This window comes from Rattus norvegicus, chromosome 13, assembly GCF_036323735.1.
Source record: "Rattus norvegicus strain BN/NHsdMcwi chromosome 13, GRCr8, whole genome shotgun sequence".
NCBI classification, from domain to species: domain Eukaryota; kingdom Metazoa; phylum Chordata; class Mammalia; order Rodentia; family Muridae; genus Rattus; species Rattus norvegicus.
The window spans coordinates 87,888,955-87,906,982 of NC_086031.1; the positions used below are offsets into that span (position 1 = coordinate 87,888,955).

Sequence of the window (18,028 nt, forward strand, 5' to 3'; positions counted from 1 at the left end):
TTGAAACAGGGTCCTTTGTTGCTAGTGTGTAAACCAAACTAGCTGCTGCTGCCCTGTCATCTTCAGGGATTCTCCTGCCTCCTCCTCTCATGTTGCTGTAAGAACACTGGGATTATAGATGTATGCTACCATGGCCTTAAACGGGTTCTGAGGATCTGAACTCAGGTCTTTGTTCTTGCCTCGCAAATGCTTTACCAATGTGGCCATATCCCCAGATCCAAACAATTAATTCTAAATGATTTTAAGTAGTTCCCCTTTATGCTTTCATCTCACCTATAATTTACTACTCCTTCTTCTTCAATGTACCTATTTCCTTACTTTCACATGTACTCTAGGTCAAACACACAAATACAAAATTAGAAGCTCACACCCACGTATGAGAGAGAGAGCGTGTGGAGTTTGTCTCTTGAGGCTTGAGTTGGAACTATAGCTGCAGTCTTATATCTGGATCTGCTGCTCTATTTCACTGATGTGTACATCTCTTTTTGTGACAGTACTATGCTGTTTTTTATTACTGAGTCTCTGATATGAAAGCGCAAGAGTGGAAATACTGGGACAAAAGGTTTAGGTGGGATGGGGTAAGCAGTAGGGAAAGAAGGAATACGAATGACTTAACTACATCTACAAGTGTGTGAAGATACTTTATGGAAAAAATGTAAGTTATTTAAAGCACGGCCAGAAACACATGGTCAGGGAGGCCATAGGCTCTAGGGGGAGTGCCTACTGATGTTATTTTTGTAAATGGCCCTGTGTCAAACTCTCCTCTACATATTTATGTTTATATTCATAGATTCGTGCTGCTCTGAGTCTCAGTCAGAAAAGCTTCTTATTATAGTGGGATGGGTAGTGGTCAGTGCAGAGACTCATAACTTCAGATATCTGAGAAAAGGCAAGTGTGAGTGCTCAGTCACAGATGAAACACTTATATCACCCATTGCCTCACTCAGGGCACATTACAGGAGAGGAGGTTGGGACAAGTGTCAGAGCTGCAGTGTGGGGAATGCTGTAAACGAATGGCCTTTGAACATGACATTGCTGTTACATACATGAACTCAGACCTTCACACGATAAAGAGGATTAAAAAGTGATCATGGAGGAGCTTCTGATGCCTCTCTTCTGGATGAGGATGAAGATTGGTGTGTGTGAAGGTATGAGGTCATGTAGGTTATCAATGCCCCAGTGGATGATCCCATTCACAAAACTGTATGGGAAGCTCTCATCAGACTTGGAAGACTTACAAAAGGATAGGAAGTTAGGAGGGAGATGTAGATATGTTGGGGGTGGAGGGAGACTGGGAAGGCATGGATGGAGGGATAAGGAGATGAATATGCTTAAGGTATATTGTAAACACGTATGAATTTTTAACAAATATGTCCCTTACTCCATCTCTGAAAACGGAAGTGTGGTTTTTTTTTTAATCATGCCCATTCTCTCTAATACATTAAGTATTCATTTGAAAATGATTGGGAAAAGCTTTGAAATGTGTGGAAACAAAAGTAAGATTTTTAAATGGAGAAACACAATTCAGAACACACAGAACAGAATTCGCACATTAGAATTATGAGGTTGTTTACGATGAATGCAATAAAAACATGAGTTCTGTCTTCTTAGAATAGGTTAACTGAGAAGTCTGTCCAGATTTCTACCTATAGCACAGTTGACTATTCTGTATCTTGACCTCTAAACAGTATAGTTAAGTATAGGAGTGTGGAAAGTGTAGGTGACTTGGGGAAGGAGGTCTTGTTCTACTGCATTATCTGACTCAGGATTGAGGTAGGCAATAGAAGCACAGTCATAATTACCAATACTTAGAGTAAGTGGTGAGGGACTGGTGACAAAGGCTTTTCATTCAGCTCTTAGCTGGGCAATCTTTGAGACAGGAGCAATAATGAGAGCATAGAAGTTGATGATCTATAAGGATCATGTAGTAAGCAAACTGACAACAAAATCATTTTCCTATCAACAGTAGGATCAATACAGGAGTGTTTCTTGACAGGGAATATGTTGCACACAAAATGATGAGTGGCCACCATATGATGAAATGGTAAGGAAAATAAAGGTATCACCTGGATAGATGCCATAATCAGGATAATTGCAAAGCTTCATTTTTTTTTAAGCAGCATGTCTGCTAATCTTCGTGATGACTGCCTCTCATGGGTTTGTAGGCAAGCATGTAGCAATCATACCATCTCTGTGAAGAAGCAGTTGGTGACAGCTAAAGTAATGAAGAGGAATGCTTGTATAGCAGAGCCTTGTAGACTGATTCTGGGATACAAGGCCAGTGGGCATCTGCTGAAGAACCACCTGGGCTCTGACCTAGCCAGAATGTTCACAGGTACCTGGAGCTATGGAAGTGATGGTCAGAAATAAAGTCACAATGATAGCATAGCACTGTCAGTGGAGGTCAACTGTACAGGATGACAAAACATCTCTAGGGAAGCCTGGAAAGTTTCAGGAAAACAGCATGAAAGCCTCTGTCACCTCTGGCAGGATGTGAGCAGACCGTGTTTCACATGGTTCACAGGTTTGTTCTTTGTCGTTCTTCAGTTGATATGTCTGAAAGCAACATGAGATGTCAACACAGAGATATTTTCATCATAACAGGGATTCTAGGATAGAGTTTGAGAAATGGGTTTAGGGAAGAGAGGGAGAGGAGTGGTGAGAAGAAGAAGAAGAAGAAGAAGAAGAAGAAGAAGAAGAAGAGGAGGAGGAGGAGGAGGAGGAGGAGGAGGAGGAGGAAGGGTAAGGGTGAGGGTAAGAGGAAGGGTAAGAAGGGAAAGGGGAAGAGGAAGGGGAAGGGAGAGAGGAAGGGAGAGGAAGGTTGGGGAGAAGGGAGAGACAAGAGAAAGAAATGGAGAAGAGAAAAGAAGGAAGAGGATCAGCATCTTTGTGGCTCTAATGAGAACCCATTGGTTCACATGGTCACCTACGTCATGCCATCCCTATCAGTCTTGCTCTTTCCTTAGTCTTCCTTTTTCCCTGGTCTCCAAAGTACCACAACGTGAGGCTGCTGCATATCTTTTCAAAGTATTCTGAGGGACATATAGTGTTGCACAGTGCATGGGTGGATGGCCTTTCATTTTCCTGTACGAAGGCCACAGAAGTCTGGTCTCTCCCCACCATAGATTTGCCTTATTTTTGTCCTAGGGAAAATTTGAAGAGGTGGGACAATGACCTGAGGCTGACTTAGACTCACGGGCCGGTAGCCTTGCTCAAAAGAAACTCCTAGTAGCATTGTTTTGAGAACAGAATTAGCCTGTGGGAGAGCTGAACTTCAGGAACACAGTAGGAGTGCAAATGTTGTATTTCTACTGCTAGCCAGATTGGTTTCCGTGAGACGAATCACAGGCAAATATCACTCTACTGTAAAAGTGTCCACAGGGACTTAAAGGGTTTCAGGACAAGTAACTAGGGAGAGAAGGGAACATACTGGGAAGAGAAGCGAGGCCCAGTAATGGCAACAGAATATTAGACCTTCAATAAAGCCAAGGGTGGGAGGCAAACCAACATTTTTTTTTTTTGGAGAAGGCCTGGAGCCTCCATTTAATGCTGTTATGAGTGTGGCCATCACTTCGAGCCATTTTGAAAGTAGAGAGAATTGATGATGGCTTGGTACAAGAAAAGGGCATCAAATAGGCAGAGTGAAATTCAGAAGAAGGTAGAAAAGAAACCCAAAGCCTTCTGCTGTCCAGCTTTCTCTCTTGCACCACACATAATATTTTGTAAAAAAATTAGGTGGGGGACTCTGAGATTGCTACCATATATCAAGTGGTTGTTTCAGATGATTTTACTTAAAGGGCAAGAAAACATTAGCTGGCACCATATTTAGGTAACTATTACTAGGAATCTAGGAAGTGATATAGATTTCTGGGAGTCTGGGAAATGCAATCTGGGAATCCCCGTGTTTCAGAAAAGACTCCATCTTTGAAAACAAGGAGCCACATACCTCAGGTAGAGGTGTGTGTGTCACTTACAAATGAATTAATTGATTTGCATTGAAAGAGGACTCTCATGGCAGCCCTGGCTTTCGTATGCACTTTCACAGCATATGCTCTGTGTTTATTTTGTTCTATATTTGGGAGATTTTAGAGTCTTTCATTACAACGTGTCTCACTGTCAACCTGTCTGTCATGAGTTCTCAATTCAAAGCGAGCATGAAGGAGCGTGTAGCTCAGATGGTAAATACAGGGCACTTCCTATTGTCCCAGAATCAAGTGGGGGAAGGTGATGGAGAAGAGAAAGGGAGTATAGGATGTTGGGGTGAATCATTTAGCTCTCTCCGGTCTTCTTAGAGGCCTGAAAATAAGATACAGGGAATCAAAGAGCACCAGAGTCTCTCTTTGGGAAGGAGAAGAGGTCAGAAAGGGCCCAGAGTTAAAGGCATGGGTTGGTTCCATTCCTCGAGGTTGGCTGGTTGAGTCTTAGTGGTCGGAGTGCCTGTCAGCGAACGTGAACATAATGACTATCTTAACAGGGCTCTCCCACTCCCAGTGACTGCTATGTGAGTCCACCCAGCCAGAGCGAGTGCAGCTGTGCACAGTAGCTGCTGTTCTTCTACCACCCAAGACCAGGCCCTGTCTGTGGCTGAGCCTGCGGGTGTTTCTGTGTAAGGAACACACCAGTGGATAATCTCAAAAGCACAATATAGCACAGAAAGGAGCTTTCAAAATGATTTATACATTCCAGAAGGATAAAAACCCTGTGGGAGAGTGAGAACACTGAAATGTGCTCATACATCAAAATCTTAGCCATGAAGCCAATGTTCCTTCCAGAGACGGAAGGAAAAGAGAGCGGAGGGGGAAGTGTAATTTGAGGGTGAAAAAGGAAATACCATTTGAAAAAAGGGAAGATAGTTTTGCATTATGGATCTTCCAAAACATTTCAATCTTTATAAACCAAAGTGGTGCCTAGAAACAGAGTCTGCTTTTTTAAAAATTAAAATATTCAAACCAGATTAAGTCTTCGTAATTAAGTTTTGTGTGTGAAAGAATAGTGAAATTAAAAGAAAGATAGTGATGTTCACCTCTCTCCCTTTCCTTGCTTTTCCATCCTCTCTGCTTTCTACATAAAACAGGTCTAAGGAGCCAGGGCTGACTTCACAAGAAGCAGATGATAATGACTCATTAAAATACACAAGAGAAGGATGGTCTGTGTTTGTACAGAAGCTTTCTTAGATCTCAAAGCCTCTACCCTGCCCTATTTAGGGGATATGACTCTGTTCTTTTCTCATTTTAGAGATTATCAAACAATTGTGGTTCATTTCTGAAAGATTGCTGCCATGCTAGGACATCTGACCGCCATTTTTGTTAAAACAAGAAACAGAATTCTGGTACCTTTCAAGGCCCAGCCTTGTTAGTCACCAGGTCAGCATGATGACATTTAGCAGGTTACTTACATCACCACACAGTGCTGGTAAAGGCATTTGTGAGAAGTTGTGAAGAGCCATAGGATCCAGATGGTGATAATAGCAGAGGCAACATGGGCCAACATAACAAGAAGTTAAAGCGAGCAATTTTAGGTTTCAGGGAGGCATTCTCCTCATTGCCACCATTGGAACACTGAGGACATGCACCATGTCACAACATGTATCCAGGAGGTCTTTCATGCATCTCCACATCTAGTCCTAGCAAGAGTTCTTTTATTTTTTTTTATTGGATTTTTCATTTACATGTTATTCCCTTTCCAGGTTTCCTGTCCATAAGCCCCATCCCCCTCTCCCCTTCTTCTATGAGGGTATTCCCCCTCACCACCCACCCACCCCTTCCTACCTCCCTGCCATGATATTCCCCTATACTGGGGAGCAGGTGTCCAGCCTTGGCAGGACCAAGGGCTTCCCCTCCCATTAGTGTCCAACAAGGCCATCCTCTGCTACATATACAGCTCGAGCCTATTAGAACAATTTGGATAAGTTGCTGCAGCTCCTGGAGCAATGAGTGCAGGGCTTTACATTGGCCCTTGGCTCTCATTCTGAGGATGTGTGGTATAAGTAGGTACTGATAAAATAGGATGTACTTTCCTTTTGGATCTTGTGGCTATATGCTACTGCCCACAGGCACCTTAACCACCTCTGCATGGGGTGCCTCTTGGAACTTCTCATGCTGATCTGAGAAAGGATGGCCATAGACAAAACGTAAATAGCAACCCTGGAATCCAAACTCATTTGTTTTGGTATTTTATTTATTTTTATTTTAAAACATTTTTATGTACAAGTGTGTAAGTATGTCTACATGTGTTTGTGTACATATATATATGTGTGTGTATGTGTGTGTATGTGTGTGTGTATATATGTGTGTGTGTGTGTGTGTGTGTGTGTGTGTGTGTGTGTGTGTGTGAAGACCAGAGGTTGATGAGAGGTTTCTTCAATTGCCCTCTACCATAAACTTTTAGATAGGTTTTTAAATTACATCCAGAGCTTGGTGATTTGTCTAAACTGTGTAGCTAGAGGGATCTATCTTCCTACTGCTGGAATTACAATCAAATGCTGTCGTGCTCAGTTTCTTTCTTTCTTTTTTTTTTTTTTTATTAACTTGAGTATTTCTTATATACATTTCAAGTGTTATTCCCTTTCCCGGTTTCCGGGCAAACATCCCCCTCCCCCCTCCCCTTCCTTATGGGTGTTCCCCTCCCAACCCTCCCCCCATTGCCGCCCTCCCCCCATAGACTAGTTCACTGGGGGTTCAGTCTTAGCAGGACCAAGGGCTTCCCCTTCCACTGGTGCTCTTACTAGGATATTCATTGCTACCTATGGGGTCAGAGTCCAGGGTCAGTCCATGTATAGTCTTTAGGTAGTGGCTTAGTCCCTGGAAGCTCTGGTTGCTTGACATTGTTGTACTTTTGGGGTCTCGAGCCCCTTCAAGCTCTTCCAGTTCTTTCTCTGATTCCTTCAACGGGGGACCTATTCTCAGTTCAGTGGTTTGCTGCTGGCATTCGCCTCTGTATTTGTTGTATTCTGGCTGTGTCTCTCAGGAGCGATCTACATCCGGCTCCTGTCGGTCTGCACTTCTTTGCTTCATCCATCTTGTCTAATTGGGTGGCTGTATATGTATGGGCCACATGTGGGGCAGGCTCTGAATGGGTGTTCCTTCAGTCTCTGTTTTAATCTTTGCCTCTCCCTTCCCTGCCAAGGGCATTCTTTTTCCTCATTTAAAGAAGGAGTGAAGCATTCACATTTTGATCATCCGTCTTGAGTTTCGTTTGTTCTAGGGATCTAGGGTAATTCAAGCATTTGGGGTAATAGCCACTTATCAATGAGTGCATACCATGTGTGTTTTTCTGTGATTGGGTTACCTCACTCAGGATGATATTTTCCAGTTCCAACCATTTGCCTACGAATTTCATAAACTCGTTGTTTTTGATAGCTGAGTAATATTCCATTGTGTAGATGTACCACATTTTCTGTATCCATTCCTCTGTTGAAGGGCATCTGGGTTCTTTCCAGTTTCTGGCTATTATAAATAAGGCTGCAATGAACATAGTGGAGCACGTGTCTCTTTTATATGTTGAGGCATCTTTTGGGTATATGCCCAAGAGAGGTATAGCTGGATCCTCAGGCAGTTCAATGTCCAATTTTCTGAGGAACCTCCAGACTGATTTCCAGAATGGTTTTACCAGTCTGCAATCCCACCAACAATGGAGGAGTGTTCCTCTTTCTCCACATCCTCGCCAGCATCTGCTGTCACCTGAGTTTTTGATCTTAGCCATTCTCACTGGTGTGAGGTGAAATCTCAGGGTTGTTTTGATTTGCATTTCCCTTATGACTAAAGATGTTGAACATTTCTTTAGGTGTTTCTCAGCCATTCGGCATTCCTCAGCTGTGAATTCTTTGTTTATCGTGCTCAGTTTCTATATGGGTCCTGGGAACCCAAGCCCAGCTCCTCAAGTTTGAGCAGCAAGCATTTTTGCCAACTGAGTCATCTCCTCAGGTCCTGGCCTATAAATCTAGGTTACTGTATAATGTTGTCATACATGTAGCCATGTCCTGGAAAAGACTAAGAGTGAGTTTAAAATAATTTCCTGTTCTTGTTCTTCGAGTGGTCTTATAAAAGCATTCTTTCCAACAACAGAGAGTACAGCAGATACTTTAAAAAGCTTCTATGTTTTCCAAATGTGACTACCGTTGGTTTTCCCTAATGTTCACGAAATACTCTTTACATACCCATTCCAACTCAGTTCTGGCTAGGGCATATTTTAAGTCAAAGAGACATGGATGTGGTTGCAGGCATTCCCACACCATTTCCCTATGAAACCACAGAGAACTAAATTCAAGGTTTCTCCTCTAGAAATTCATTATGGACTACTCCGGTAAAAACATCAGTCCTGGAGCCCGGAAAATGCTTTTACCTGTTCTTTTTGTAGCCACATAAAAATCAGATCCTTACTCGTACAACGAAGAGACTCAAAAGTTTTAGGAGAGATGGCTAGTATGCCCATCATTACACGACAGTGTTTTGCTTGTTTCCTAAGCTGACAGTTTTAATGATAAGCAATGGGAATGTTAAAATGTCAGGCAATTTTGGAATGAGTAGGCAATCAATTGTTTAGATTATTGTGACCTTCCAATATTTCTATATTCCTTATTGGTTCCAAATTACTCAAGTCATCACAGTGACTTTTTGGTGTTTCAACTGCACTTGAGAAGAACGCTCAATTCTTCAACTTTCAGTTATTCTATTCTTAAATACACTTCCATGGAACTGACCTTTCTTTTTGAAAACTATTTTGAGAATATAATATCATAGCATCATTTTGCTTTCCCCTTTCTTCTCTCAAAACCCTCTCATATACCCTTCCTTATTCTTTTTGAAAATTGATGGTCCCTTAGTTGTTGTTACACACACACACACACACACACACACACACACACACACACACACACACACACACACACTCCTAAATACATAAATTCAACATGGTTGGTCTGTATGTATGTTTTCATGGCTGAACATTTGGTACTGAGTAACTAATTGGTGTGCTCTTCCCTTTGGAAGACTGTATCTTCCACTCTCAGTATTCCTCAGTTGCCTGTAGATCTTTGTGTATGGTTGAGGACCCATGAGAAGTCTGTCATTCCTGTTTCAGCTCAAGTTTTTAGGCAGCCAGGTTGAGACTTCATGGATGTAGTTACCGACATTCCTTGGAGGCACAATCTCATAGCGAATTTCTTGTACCTAAGGCTCCTATACTCTTTATGCCTCCTTTTCTACAATGATTCCTGAGTTTAGGTGTGGATGTTATAGATGTGTCTACGGGGACTGGGCTCCACAACTCAGAATTTTGATTGGTTGTGGTTATCTTTAACCTTCAGCCTCCATCTGTTGCAAAGATAAATTTTCTTAATGTGGGGCGAGAACTGCAGTTTTCTGTAGCTATAAAGACTACTATGTAGACTGTAGTAAGGGATTGTACTGGTTAGTAAAGTTGTGATTGTAGGTTCTTTTCCTTTGCTAGCCGTAGCTAGTGTGCTAGGAACTAGTACCAGGCATTGTTTCCTTCTCGTTGCAAGTGGTCTTAAGTCAATTAGAGAGCTGTTGGTTACTACCAAGGTATACATACCACCACTGTACGTTTAGTGTTATTGTGTTATTCTGATTATTTTGATTCATAGCTGCCAGTGGCTTCCTGTCTTTGAAAGCTTGCATGGAATCTCTGTTACCATGAAAGCTAATCCTCAGAAAAGAGACATTCATATCAGTTCTAGCTCAGGGGCTTCTCGGCCCTCTGTCTGAAGTACATGGTTTCTTCAACACTAGGGACTTGACTTCTAGCTCCAAGGACAACCAAAGGCAATAGCAATGGCCTGTAACGTTTTGAGAGTTTCTTGGACAAGCCGGACAAACAATTTAAAAGAAAGCTTGTGCTTAGTAGGTTTTTCTTTTTCTTTTCTTTTCTTTCTTTTTTTTTTTTTTGCTTTTTAGAGGTAAAAATTTTTCTTCAAATGAACAATTAACATTGTAAATAATAGTAACAATAACAGCATAGCATACACAATCCTGCATCTAAGAATTGACAAAGGAGATGATTGAGAATCTGTGATGCTTGTGTTCCTCAACCAGAGCAAGGTGTGATGGTCTTCAGGAAAAGGCAAGACCTTGTTTGAAGAGAGATTCTGCTTTGAGTTGTTACTTGATGGAGTCATGGGTCATGTACTTAAGTTTCTTGAGAAGATGGTTGTTGGTCTTTCAGTTTCTTTCACTTCAGGCTTAGCGAGAGGGTTCCCATGGAAACACAAAGCTGCCACATGCTTTTTGCTATTCAGATTCACAGAACTTGAGAAGGCCAGGGCCACAGTAAAAACAGGGAAGTATTGTCTGAATTAAGATCATTGTGGACTCCTAGAATTTACAGGGCTAAAAGGATGCATGAGTGTTTCTCTTGAATAAAGTATGGGCCACATAGCAGAAAGAACGGATGTATAGTTATCTTGGATTCTACCAAAAAAGAGGCATTTTATGAGGCAGAGGGTTTCCAAGTACAAGAAACTGGGTAGAAACACCTAGATTCTAGCACAGACACAGATACAAATAATAGAGGAGAATAAATGATTCCTCTAACTTAGGTGGACTTTGGAGGGGAAGAGAAGTGCATGGCCCTGAAGATAAACATGAAGATATGGAGGATGGATTGTAGCACAGGCTGAGAGTCGTTAGGAGGAACCCATATTTAGACAACATAGACTTATTAAAATATAAACTCCAAAAAAGGCACATAGCACGTTTATTTCACCAGTATAACATTTTCGGTAGCTGGCATCGTGCCTGGAATAGAATAGTGGCTCAATAAATATTGAACAAATGGTTGCTACTATTTGCCTATATGGGATTCATTTCTGAAATTTGTTTTATGTCACTTGCAAAGGGAATGCTAAGCGAAAACACTCTACTATGGAGATGCAATGCTAAGGCAAACAATGTGTTCATATGCTCTTAGTGGAAATACTGATTACTCTAGATAGTCATTGTTAGTGAATGTTTATGGGAAGATTTCTCTCTGTGTGTCTATGTGTACATAGAGTATGTGAAGGTGTATTCTTGTATGTGTGTGGGTGCATGCATTTGTGAGTGCATGAGAGGAGGCAAGGAAAGATGTCAAGTGTCCTGCTTTGTCATTATCTGTCATATCTCCTTGAAGCAGGTTTTCTTTTCTTTTTTAATTGGATTTTTAAACCAGGATTTTCCTGGTTTCCTGTCCATAACCCCCTTATATCATCTCCCCTCCCCTTCTTCTATGAGGGTGTTCCCCCACCCACCAACACCTTCCCACCTCTCTGCCCTGACATTACCCTACAATGGGGCATCGAGCCTTGGCAGGACCAAGGGCTTCTCCTTCCATTGGTGCCCAACAAGGCCTTCCTCTGCTACATATGCAGCTGGAGCCATGGGTCTCTTCATCTGTACTCTTTGGATGGTGGTTTAGTCCCCAGGAGCTCTGATTGGTTGGTATTGTTGTACTTACCCTTCAGCTTCTTCAATTCTTTAACTCCTTAAATGAGGACCTCGTTCTCAGTTCAGTGGTTGGCTGTGAGCATCTGCCTCTGTATTTGTCATGATTTGCTAGAACCTCTCAGGAGATAGCTATATCAGGCTTCTGTCAGCATGCACTTCTTGGCATCAGCAATATTTTCTGGGTTTGGTGGCTATATGTATATGGGCTGAATCCCCAGGTGGAGCAGTCTCTGGATGGCCTTTCCTTCACTTTCTGCACCAAACTTTATCTCCATATCTCTTCCTATGAATATTTTTGTTTCCCCTTCTAGGAAGAACTGAAGCATCTGCACTTTGGTCATCCTTCTTGAACTTCATGTGGTCTGTGGATTGTATCTTGGGTAATCCAAGCTTTTGGGCTAATATCCACTTATCAGTGAGTGTATACCATGTGTGTTTTTTTTGTGATTGGGTTACCTCACTCAGAATGATATTTTCGATTTCCATCTATTTGCCTAAGAATTTCATGAAGTTGTTGTTTTTAATAGCTGAGTAGTACTCCATTGTGTAAATGTACCACATTTTCTGTATCCATTCCTCTGTTGAGGGACAACTGGGTTCTTTCCAGCTTCTAGCTATTATAAATAAGGCTGCTATGAACACAATAGAATATATGTCCTTGTTGTATGTTGGAACATCTTTTGGGTATATGCCCAGGAGTGGTATAGCTGGGTCCTCAGGTTTTACTATGTTCAATTTTCTGAGGAACTTCCAGACTGATTACCAGGGTGGATGTACAAGTTTGCAATCCTATCAACAGTGGAAGAGTATTCCTCTTTATCCATATCCTCGCCAACATCTGCTGTCACCTGAGTTTTTGATCTTAGCTATTCTGACTGTTGTGGGGTGGAATCTCAGGGTTGTTTTGATTTGCATTTTCCTGATGACTAAGAATGTTGAATATTTCTTTAGGTGCTTCTTGGCCATTCAATATTCTTCAGTTGAGAATTTTTTGTTTAGTTCTCTACTCAATTTTTAATAGGGGTATTTGATTCTCTGGAGTCTACGTTCTTGAGTTCTTTGTATATATTGGATATTAGCCCTCTATCAGATGTAGGATTGGTAAAGATCTTTTCCCAACCTGTTGGTTGCCATTTTGCTGTAATGACAGTGTCCTTTGCCTTACAGAAGCTTTTCAATTTTATGAGGTTCCATTTGTCAATTCTTGCTTGATCTTAGAGCATAAGCCATTGATGTTCTGTTCAGGAAATTTTCCTTGTGCCCATGTGTTCCAGGATATTCCCCATTTTTTCTTCTTGAGTGTATCTGGTTTGATATGGAGGTCCTTGATCCACTTTGACTTAAGGTTTGTACAGGGCAATAAGAATGCATCCATTTGCATTCTTCCACATGTTGATTTGTTGAAAATGCAGTCTTTTTTCCATTGGATGGTTTTAGCTCCTTTGTCAAAGATCATAGGTGTGTGGGTTTATTTCTGGTTCTTTAATTCTATTGGATTGATCTATCTGCCTGTCTCTGTACCTTACAGTTTTTAATCACTATTGCTCTCGTACAGCTGGAGGTCAGGGATGGTGATTTCCCCCAGAAGTTCTCTTATTGTTGAGGATAGTTTTCACTATCCTGGGTTTTTGTTATTCCAAATGTATTTGCAAATTGCTCTTTCTAACTCTATGAAGAATTGAGTTGGAATTTTGATGGGGATTGCATTGAATCTGTAGATTGCTTTCAGCAAGATGGCCACTTTTACAATGTTAATCCTGTCAGTCCATGAGCATGGAAGACCTTTCTATCTTCTGAGATCCTCTTCAATGTCTTTCTTCAGAGGCTTGAAGTTCTTGTCATACAGATCTTTCAATTGCTTGGTTAGAGTCACACTGAGGTATTTTATATTATCTGTGACTATTGTGAAGGATGTCATTTCTCTAATTTCTTTCTCAGCCTGTTTATCCTTTGAGTAGAGGAAAGCTACTGATTTGTTTGAGTTAATTTTTTATTTTTGCACAAATGAAGGATGCTTTTATTATTTTTTCATCTTTATTAACTTGGGTATTTCTTTTTTTTCATCTTTATTAACTTGGGTATTTCTTATTTACATTTCGATTGTTGTTCCCTTTCCTGGTTTCCAGGCCAACATCCCCCTAACACCTCCCCTTCCCCTTCTCTGTGGGTATCCCCCTCCCCATCCTCCCCCCATTACCGTTGAGTTAATTTTATATCCAGTCACTTTGCTGAAGTTGTTTATTAGTTTTGGGATTTCTCTGGTGGAAATTTTGGGGTCACTTAAGTATACTATCATATCATTTGCAAATAGTGATATTTTGACTTCTTCCTTTCCAATTTGTATCCCTTTGACCTCCTTTTGTTGTCTGATTGCTCTGACTAGAACTTTGAATACTATATTGAATATGTAGGGAGAGAGTAGGCAGCCTTGTCTAATCCCTGCTTTTAGTGGTATTGTGAAGCAGGTTTTCTTTTTTTTTAAATTTTTTATTAGATACATTTCTTTACTTACATTTCAGATGTTATTCCCCTTCCCGGTTTCCTGTCCATAGGCCCCCATTCCCTCCCCTCCTCCTCCCCTATTCGGGTATTCACCCTATACATTCCCCTTACTGCCCCCCCATATTCCCCTGCACTGGGGGTCCAACCTTGGCAGGATCAAGGACTTCCCCTTCCACAGGTGCCCCAACAAGGCTATTCTCTGCTACATATGCAGTTGGAGCTCAGAGTCAGTCCATGTATAGCCTTTCAGTAGTGCTTTAGTCCCTGGAAGCTCTGATTGGTTGGCATTGTTGTTCTTATGGAGTTGCAAGTGAAGCAGGTTTTCTAACCTAACCTGGAACTCATCATTTTATCAGATGAAACTTCTCATCAATGAGTTCCAGTCAACCTTTGTCTCTCCTACTAGGCCCACCTCTGAGGTTACAGGTCTATATGGCCACATCTGGCCTTAGATGTGGGTACTGGGGACCTGAACTCAGGTCTTCCTGCTCTCTTATGTAGGACTTTTACCTATGGACCCCACCTCTGAAGCCCTAGACACATTTCCTAGTATTAACTTATCATAAAGCAAACCTGAACTTACAAGATAATTATTCAATTTAGCCATCATTGGGGACTCTTCCTCTTGCAGTAGATCAGGACCAATACAGACTCTCACACCTGGGCAATGTGAAGAGAAAGGCTGTTCTTGTAACATTTAATTTTAAATGGGATATTTTCATGAGATCCCTTCCCTCATGACTCAGGAAACTCTTGCAAAAGAGGAGAAGGTAAGGTCTTAGGAACCTTTGGGATTGGAGGAAATGACCTTCCAGACACAACAGGATTGATCTACATATGAACTCGCAGAGACATACTGTGGTAGCGTGCATAGAGCCTGCATGAGTGCAAGTCAAATGGGGTACAAGAACGGAGAGGAGGAGGTGCCCATGAGTTCCTATCCCTAACTAAACAGCTATCTCCACTGTCTTCTTCTTTTTTTAAAGATTTATTTATTTCATGTATATGAATACACTGTAGCTATCTTCAGGCACACCGGAAGAGGGCATCGGAACCCATTACAGATGGTTGTGAGCCACCATGTGGTTGCTGGGATTTGAACTCAGGACCTCTGGAAGAGCAGTTGGTGCTCTTAACTGCTGAGCCATCTCTCCAGTCCTAACAGCTATCTCCAATTGACAGTTTTCTCCTATGGAGTCTCACTGGGCATATGAACCTCACTTATATGTAGGCATCATACCTAGCAGTAGATGGCAACACCAAACTAACCTAATGATGATTTTTTTTTTTGGAGATGTTTTTTGGCTTATATTGCTTTGGTTGGCTTTTTTTTTTTAACTTATTGCTGTTTGCTTGTATAGTATAGTTTCCAATTTTGTATTTTTATAATTGTGTGTGTGTTTCTTGTGCTGTTTCTTTTTTAAAATTCCTTTTTTTTTGCCTTGTTGTTTAAAGAGAAGGAAAGCAGGTGTGTGAAAGGGAAAGTTTTTTTTTTCTTTTGGAAGGGAAAGTTTTAATCAGAATATGGCGTTATGAAAAAGTTGTTTTAAAGAAGATGGAAGTTGAAAATGACTTCCACATCTCTAAAATCTCCATCCAAAATCACTTGATATTCAGATAGCAGATATCTCTGTGCTCTTCCTGCCCCTTCTCACCTGAGCTCACTGCTCCCTTATACTGTTCCATCAGCTTTGATCTGGTACCTGCTTCTTTGTGCTTCCTAAGTAATTAATTTCAGAAACAATTGCTTTGTTTATTGTTCTGGATGCTCTCATTGTGCCCTTCCTGGGCCTTGCTCTCCATTATCTTTGAGCTAGACCTGTATTTTTTTGTCCATATGCAGCCCAAACTGCATCTTCTTTTGGACGGTTATCCTGGTGTTTAGAGTTTGTTCTAGGTGCTGTGTTTTATTCTCTTTGTAATCATATCAACGACTACCATTAATAATATCTGGATGCTGTTTTGGAGTGCTGTAGCCTGTATGATTCTTGCTGTGCTAAGTTGTAGCTTCAGTGTACACAGAGACATAGGACTAGGTGACTTACAGAGGGCAAAAGTCACTTGTTGAGATTTGAACTGTATCTTGTGAGAGGAAGGAAGTGTGGGAGGAGTGTAAAGACATTTCTGTTAGCAATATTACGTGTTCCTCAGACATGGAATCTGTCTGTGATAACATCTCAGTGGCTTGCAAAAGCCAGGTGTTCTAGATCACCACTGGAGCTTTTGAGACATCATACATGTTTGTTTTCATACAAATTGATCTCAGTTTCTATATGTTTTTAATTTTCATTTTTATTCTAATCTCTCAATTTCATTTGCTGTCCAGTTTTTAACTGTCACTTATCTTTATCATTGTGTCCCTTGAGCAACATCATTTATTGACTTGTACTTTGAAAAGTAAGCAGAAGGATTTCTACTGCAATTTTACACATATTTTGAGCTATTATTAAACTGATCACCAGTAGCTTATTAGTGTTGCCACTTTCCTCCTTGTGAAATGCTTTGGCATTTCAGTTGCTTAAATTCCCCCTGCTTTATAACTTGATTTTTCAAGATATTGAAACACCAATTATCAAAAGAAGTAGAGCCAAGAGAAAGCATTTGAAATTACATCAAGCAACAAAACAATGCAGGTAGAATTTGATAGGATTTTTATTTGGCAGATATGTAGACAGGACATTCATAAAGAAGAAAAAACTCCAGATAGAGTGAGTTCTGCCACCTTGACCTCGTACACACTGATCATCTCATTTTCATGAGCTTTTGTTGTCCCACATACGGGGCTTGATGACTACATAACCATTTATTTCATAATTCAGGGCCCGCCAATCCAAAATATTAGGATTGGGTGGGAAACCTCTGTCCACAGAATGAATGTTCTCTGGGGTCAGCACACTGTCCCACATGTACAAATCTGCAATCTCTCCCACAAAGGACTGTGTCTTATCAAACCCTCCTCCATACGTATCCTGCTCCTGTCCCAGGACAATACTGGGTGAGGATTTCACAGTGTATCCCTTCTGCAAACCCTTTTTTACCCAAGGCTTTCCATTGACCCAAAATTCAGCAATACCAGAGGAGGACTCCCAGCTGGTACAGAAATGTATTGGAGAAGGGAATTCTTCTAAACCACGGACTGTGACTTTTGAATTTCCAATGTATAGGCTATATTGTCCAACTTTGTCTTTATAAATTAGTAGCTCATTGTCTCTGCTGTTGACACTGTAGGAGAAAAGACTCTGAGAGCGGGAAAGGTCACTGTAGGCTCGGAAACACAGTGTAAAATTCTGCAGCGGTTTTTCTAGCCATGGGATCAGCTTCACATAATCAGTTTCAGATTCTCTGGGGAACACAAATACCTTCTGATTGAGGTCTGTGAGATAAAGCAAGAAAGAGAATGCATTTCAACAAATTCAGAGAAACAATATCTCAGGTTCAACTTTTCTCATTTTATGCTCCCCGACAGTAGCCTAAACTTCTTACCTGTCTGAGCAAAGGCTTCTGAAAGAAGGCTGGTGAAGACAGACATCCAAAGCAGCAGCTTGTCCATGCTTGGTCCAGGGTATGACAGCAGCAGCAGCAGCTGTTGCTTGGGTATGGGACGAAAGTGTGGTGGCCCCCTATGCTCTTCAGATTTTAAGTTTTGTATGTGCCTTTGATGACAATGAAGGGTGGAGAGAAGCAACACCATGTGAGGTATTCCCAGGTCCTCTTTTGTCCTGCCAATATTTAGAGCTGTTATTGGAAAGTAAATGATTAGCTCCTGTGCTGGAAAATCAGTGACAGTTATTCATTAGACACAAGCCAGTGCTAGAGCTCTAATCCCTGTGACCCAGATTCCATTGCTGGGAAGAGAAGAGATGCAGAACTTCAAGATCCTACCGATGGAACGAGAGGCCAGGTTGGCCACATGAGTTGTTCTGTTTTGCAGCTGGGTCTCTTTCTCATGACTCTGTGCTTTGCTAGACGGGGATATGGGGACAGGGCAATTACATACCTATTAAAGTTAAGCAAAGTGGCCTTTTCCGTGTAGGACGTTCTAGAGTTCCAGCTTCTGCCAAGCACCCTAAAACATCTATTTGTCT

At 41.3% G+C, this 18,028-nt stretch overlaps 1 protein-coding gene and 1 pseudogene across 1 annotated transcript; both read right to left on the bottom strand.

The window, feature by feature from the left end:
• On the bottom strand, window positions 1,618–2,362 carry Or10as1-ps1 (olfactory receptor family 10 subfamily AS member 1, pseudogene 1; annotated as a pseudogene).
• Window positions 16,578–17,554, bottom strand: Apcs (amyloid P component, serum). The gene is made up of 2 exons (NM_017170.3): window positions 17,427–17,554; window positions 16,578–17,316 (listed from the first exon to the last, which is right to left on the bottom strand). The coding sequence occupies exons 1-2, from the start codon at window positions 17,491–17,493 to the stop codon at window positions 16,697–16,699; spliced, it is 687 nt and encodes a 228-aa protein (NP_058866.2). The 5' UTR covers window positions 17,494–17,554; the 3' UTR covers window positions 16,578–16,696.
• Window positions 17,555–18,028: the final 474 nt, after the last annotated feature.

Excerpts from the sequence above, each read along its gene's own strand:
- Apcs (NM_017170.3), bottom strand. The coding sequence starts at position 17,493 with ATGGACAAGCTGCTGCTTTGGATGTCTGTCTTCACCAGCCTTCTTTCA. Across the intron at positions 17,317-17,426 it reads AGAAGCCTTTGCTCAGACAG|ACCTCAATCAGAAGGTATTT; the intron begins GTAAGAAGTTTA and ends TTTATCTCACAG.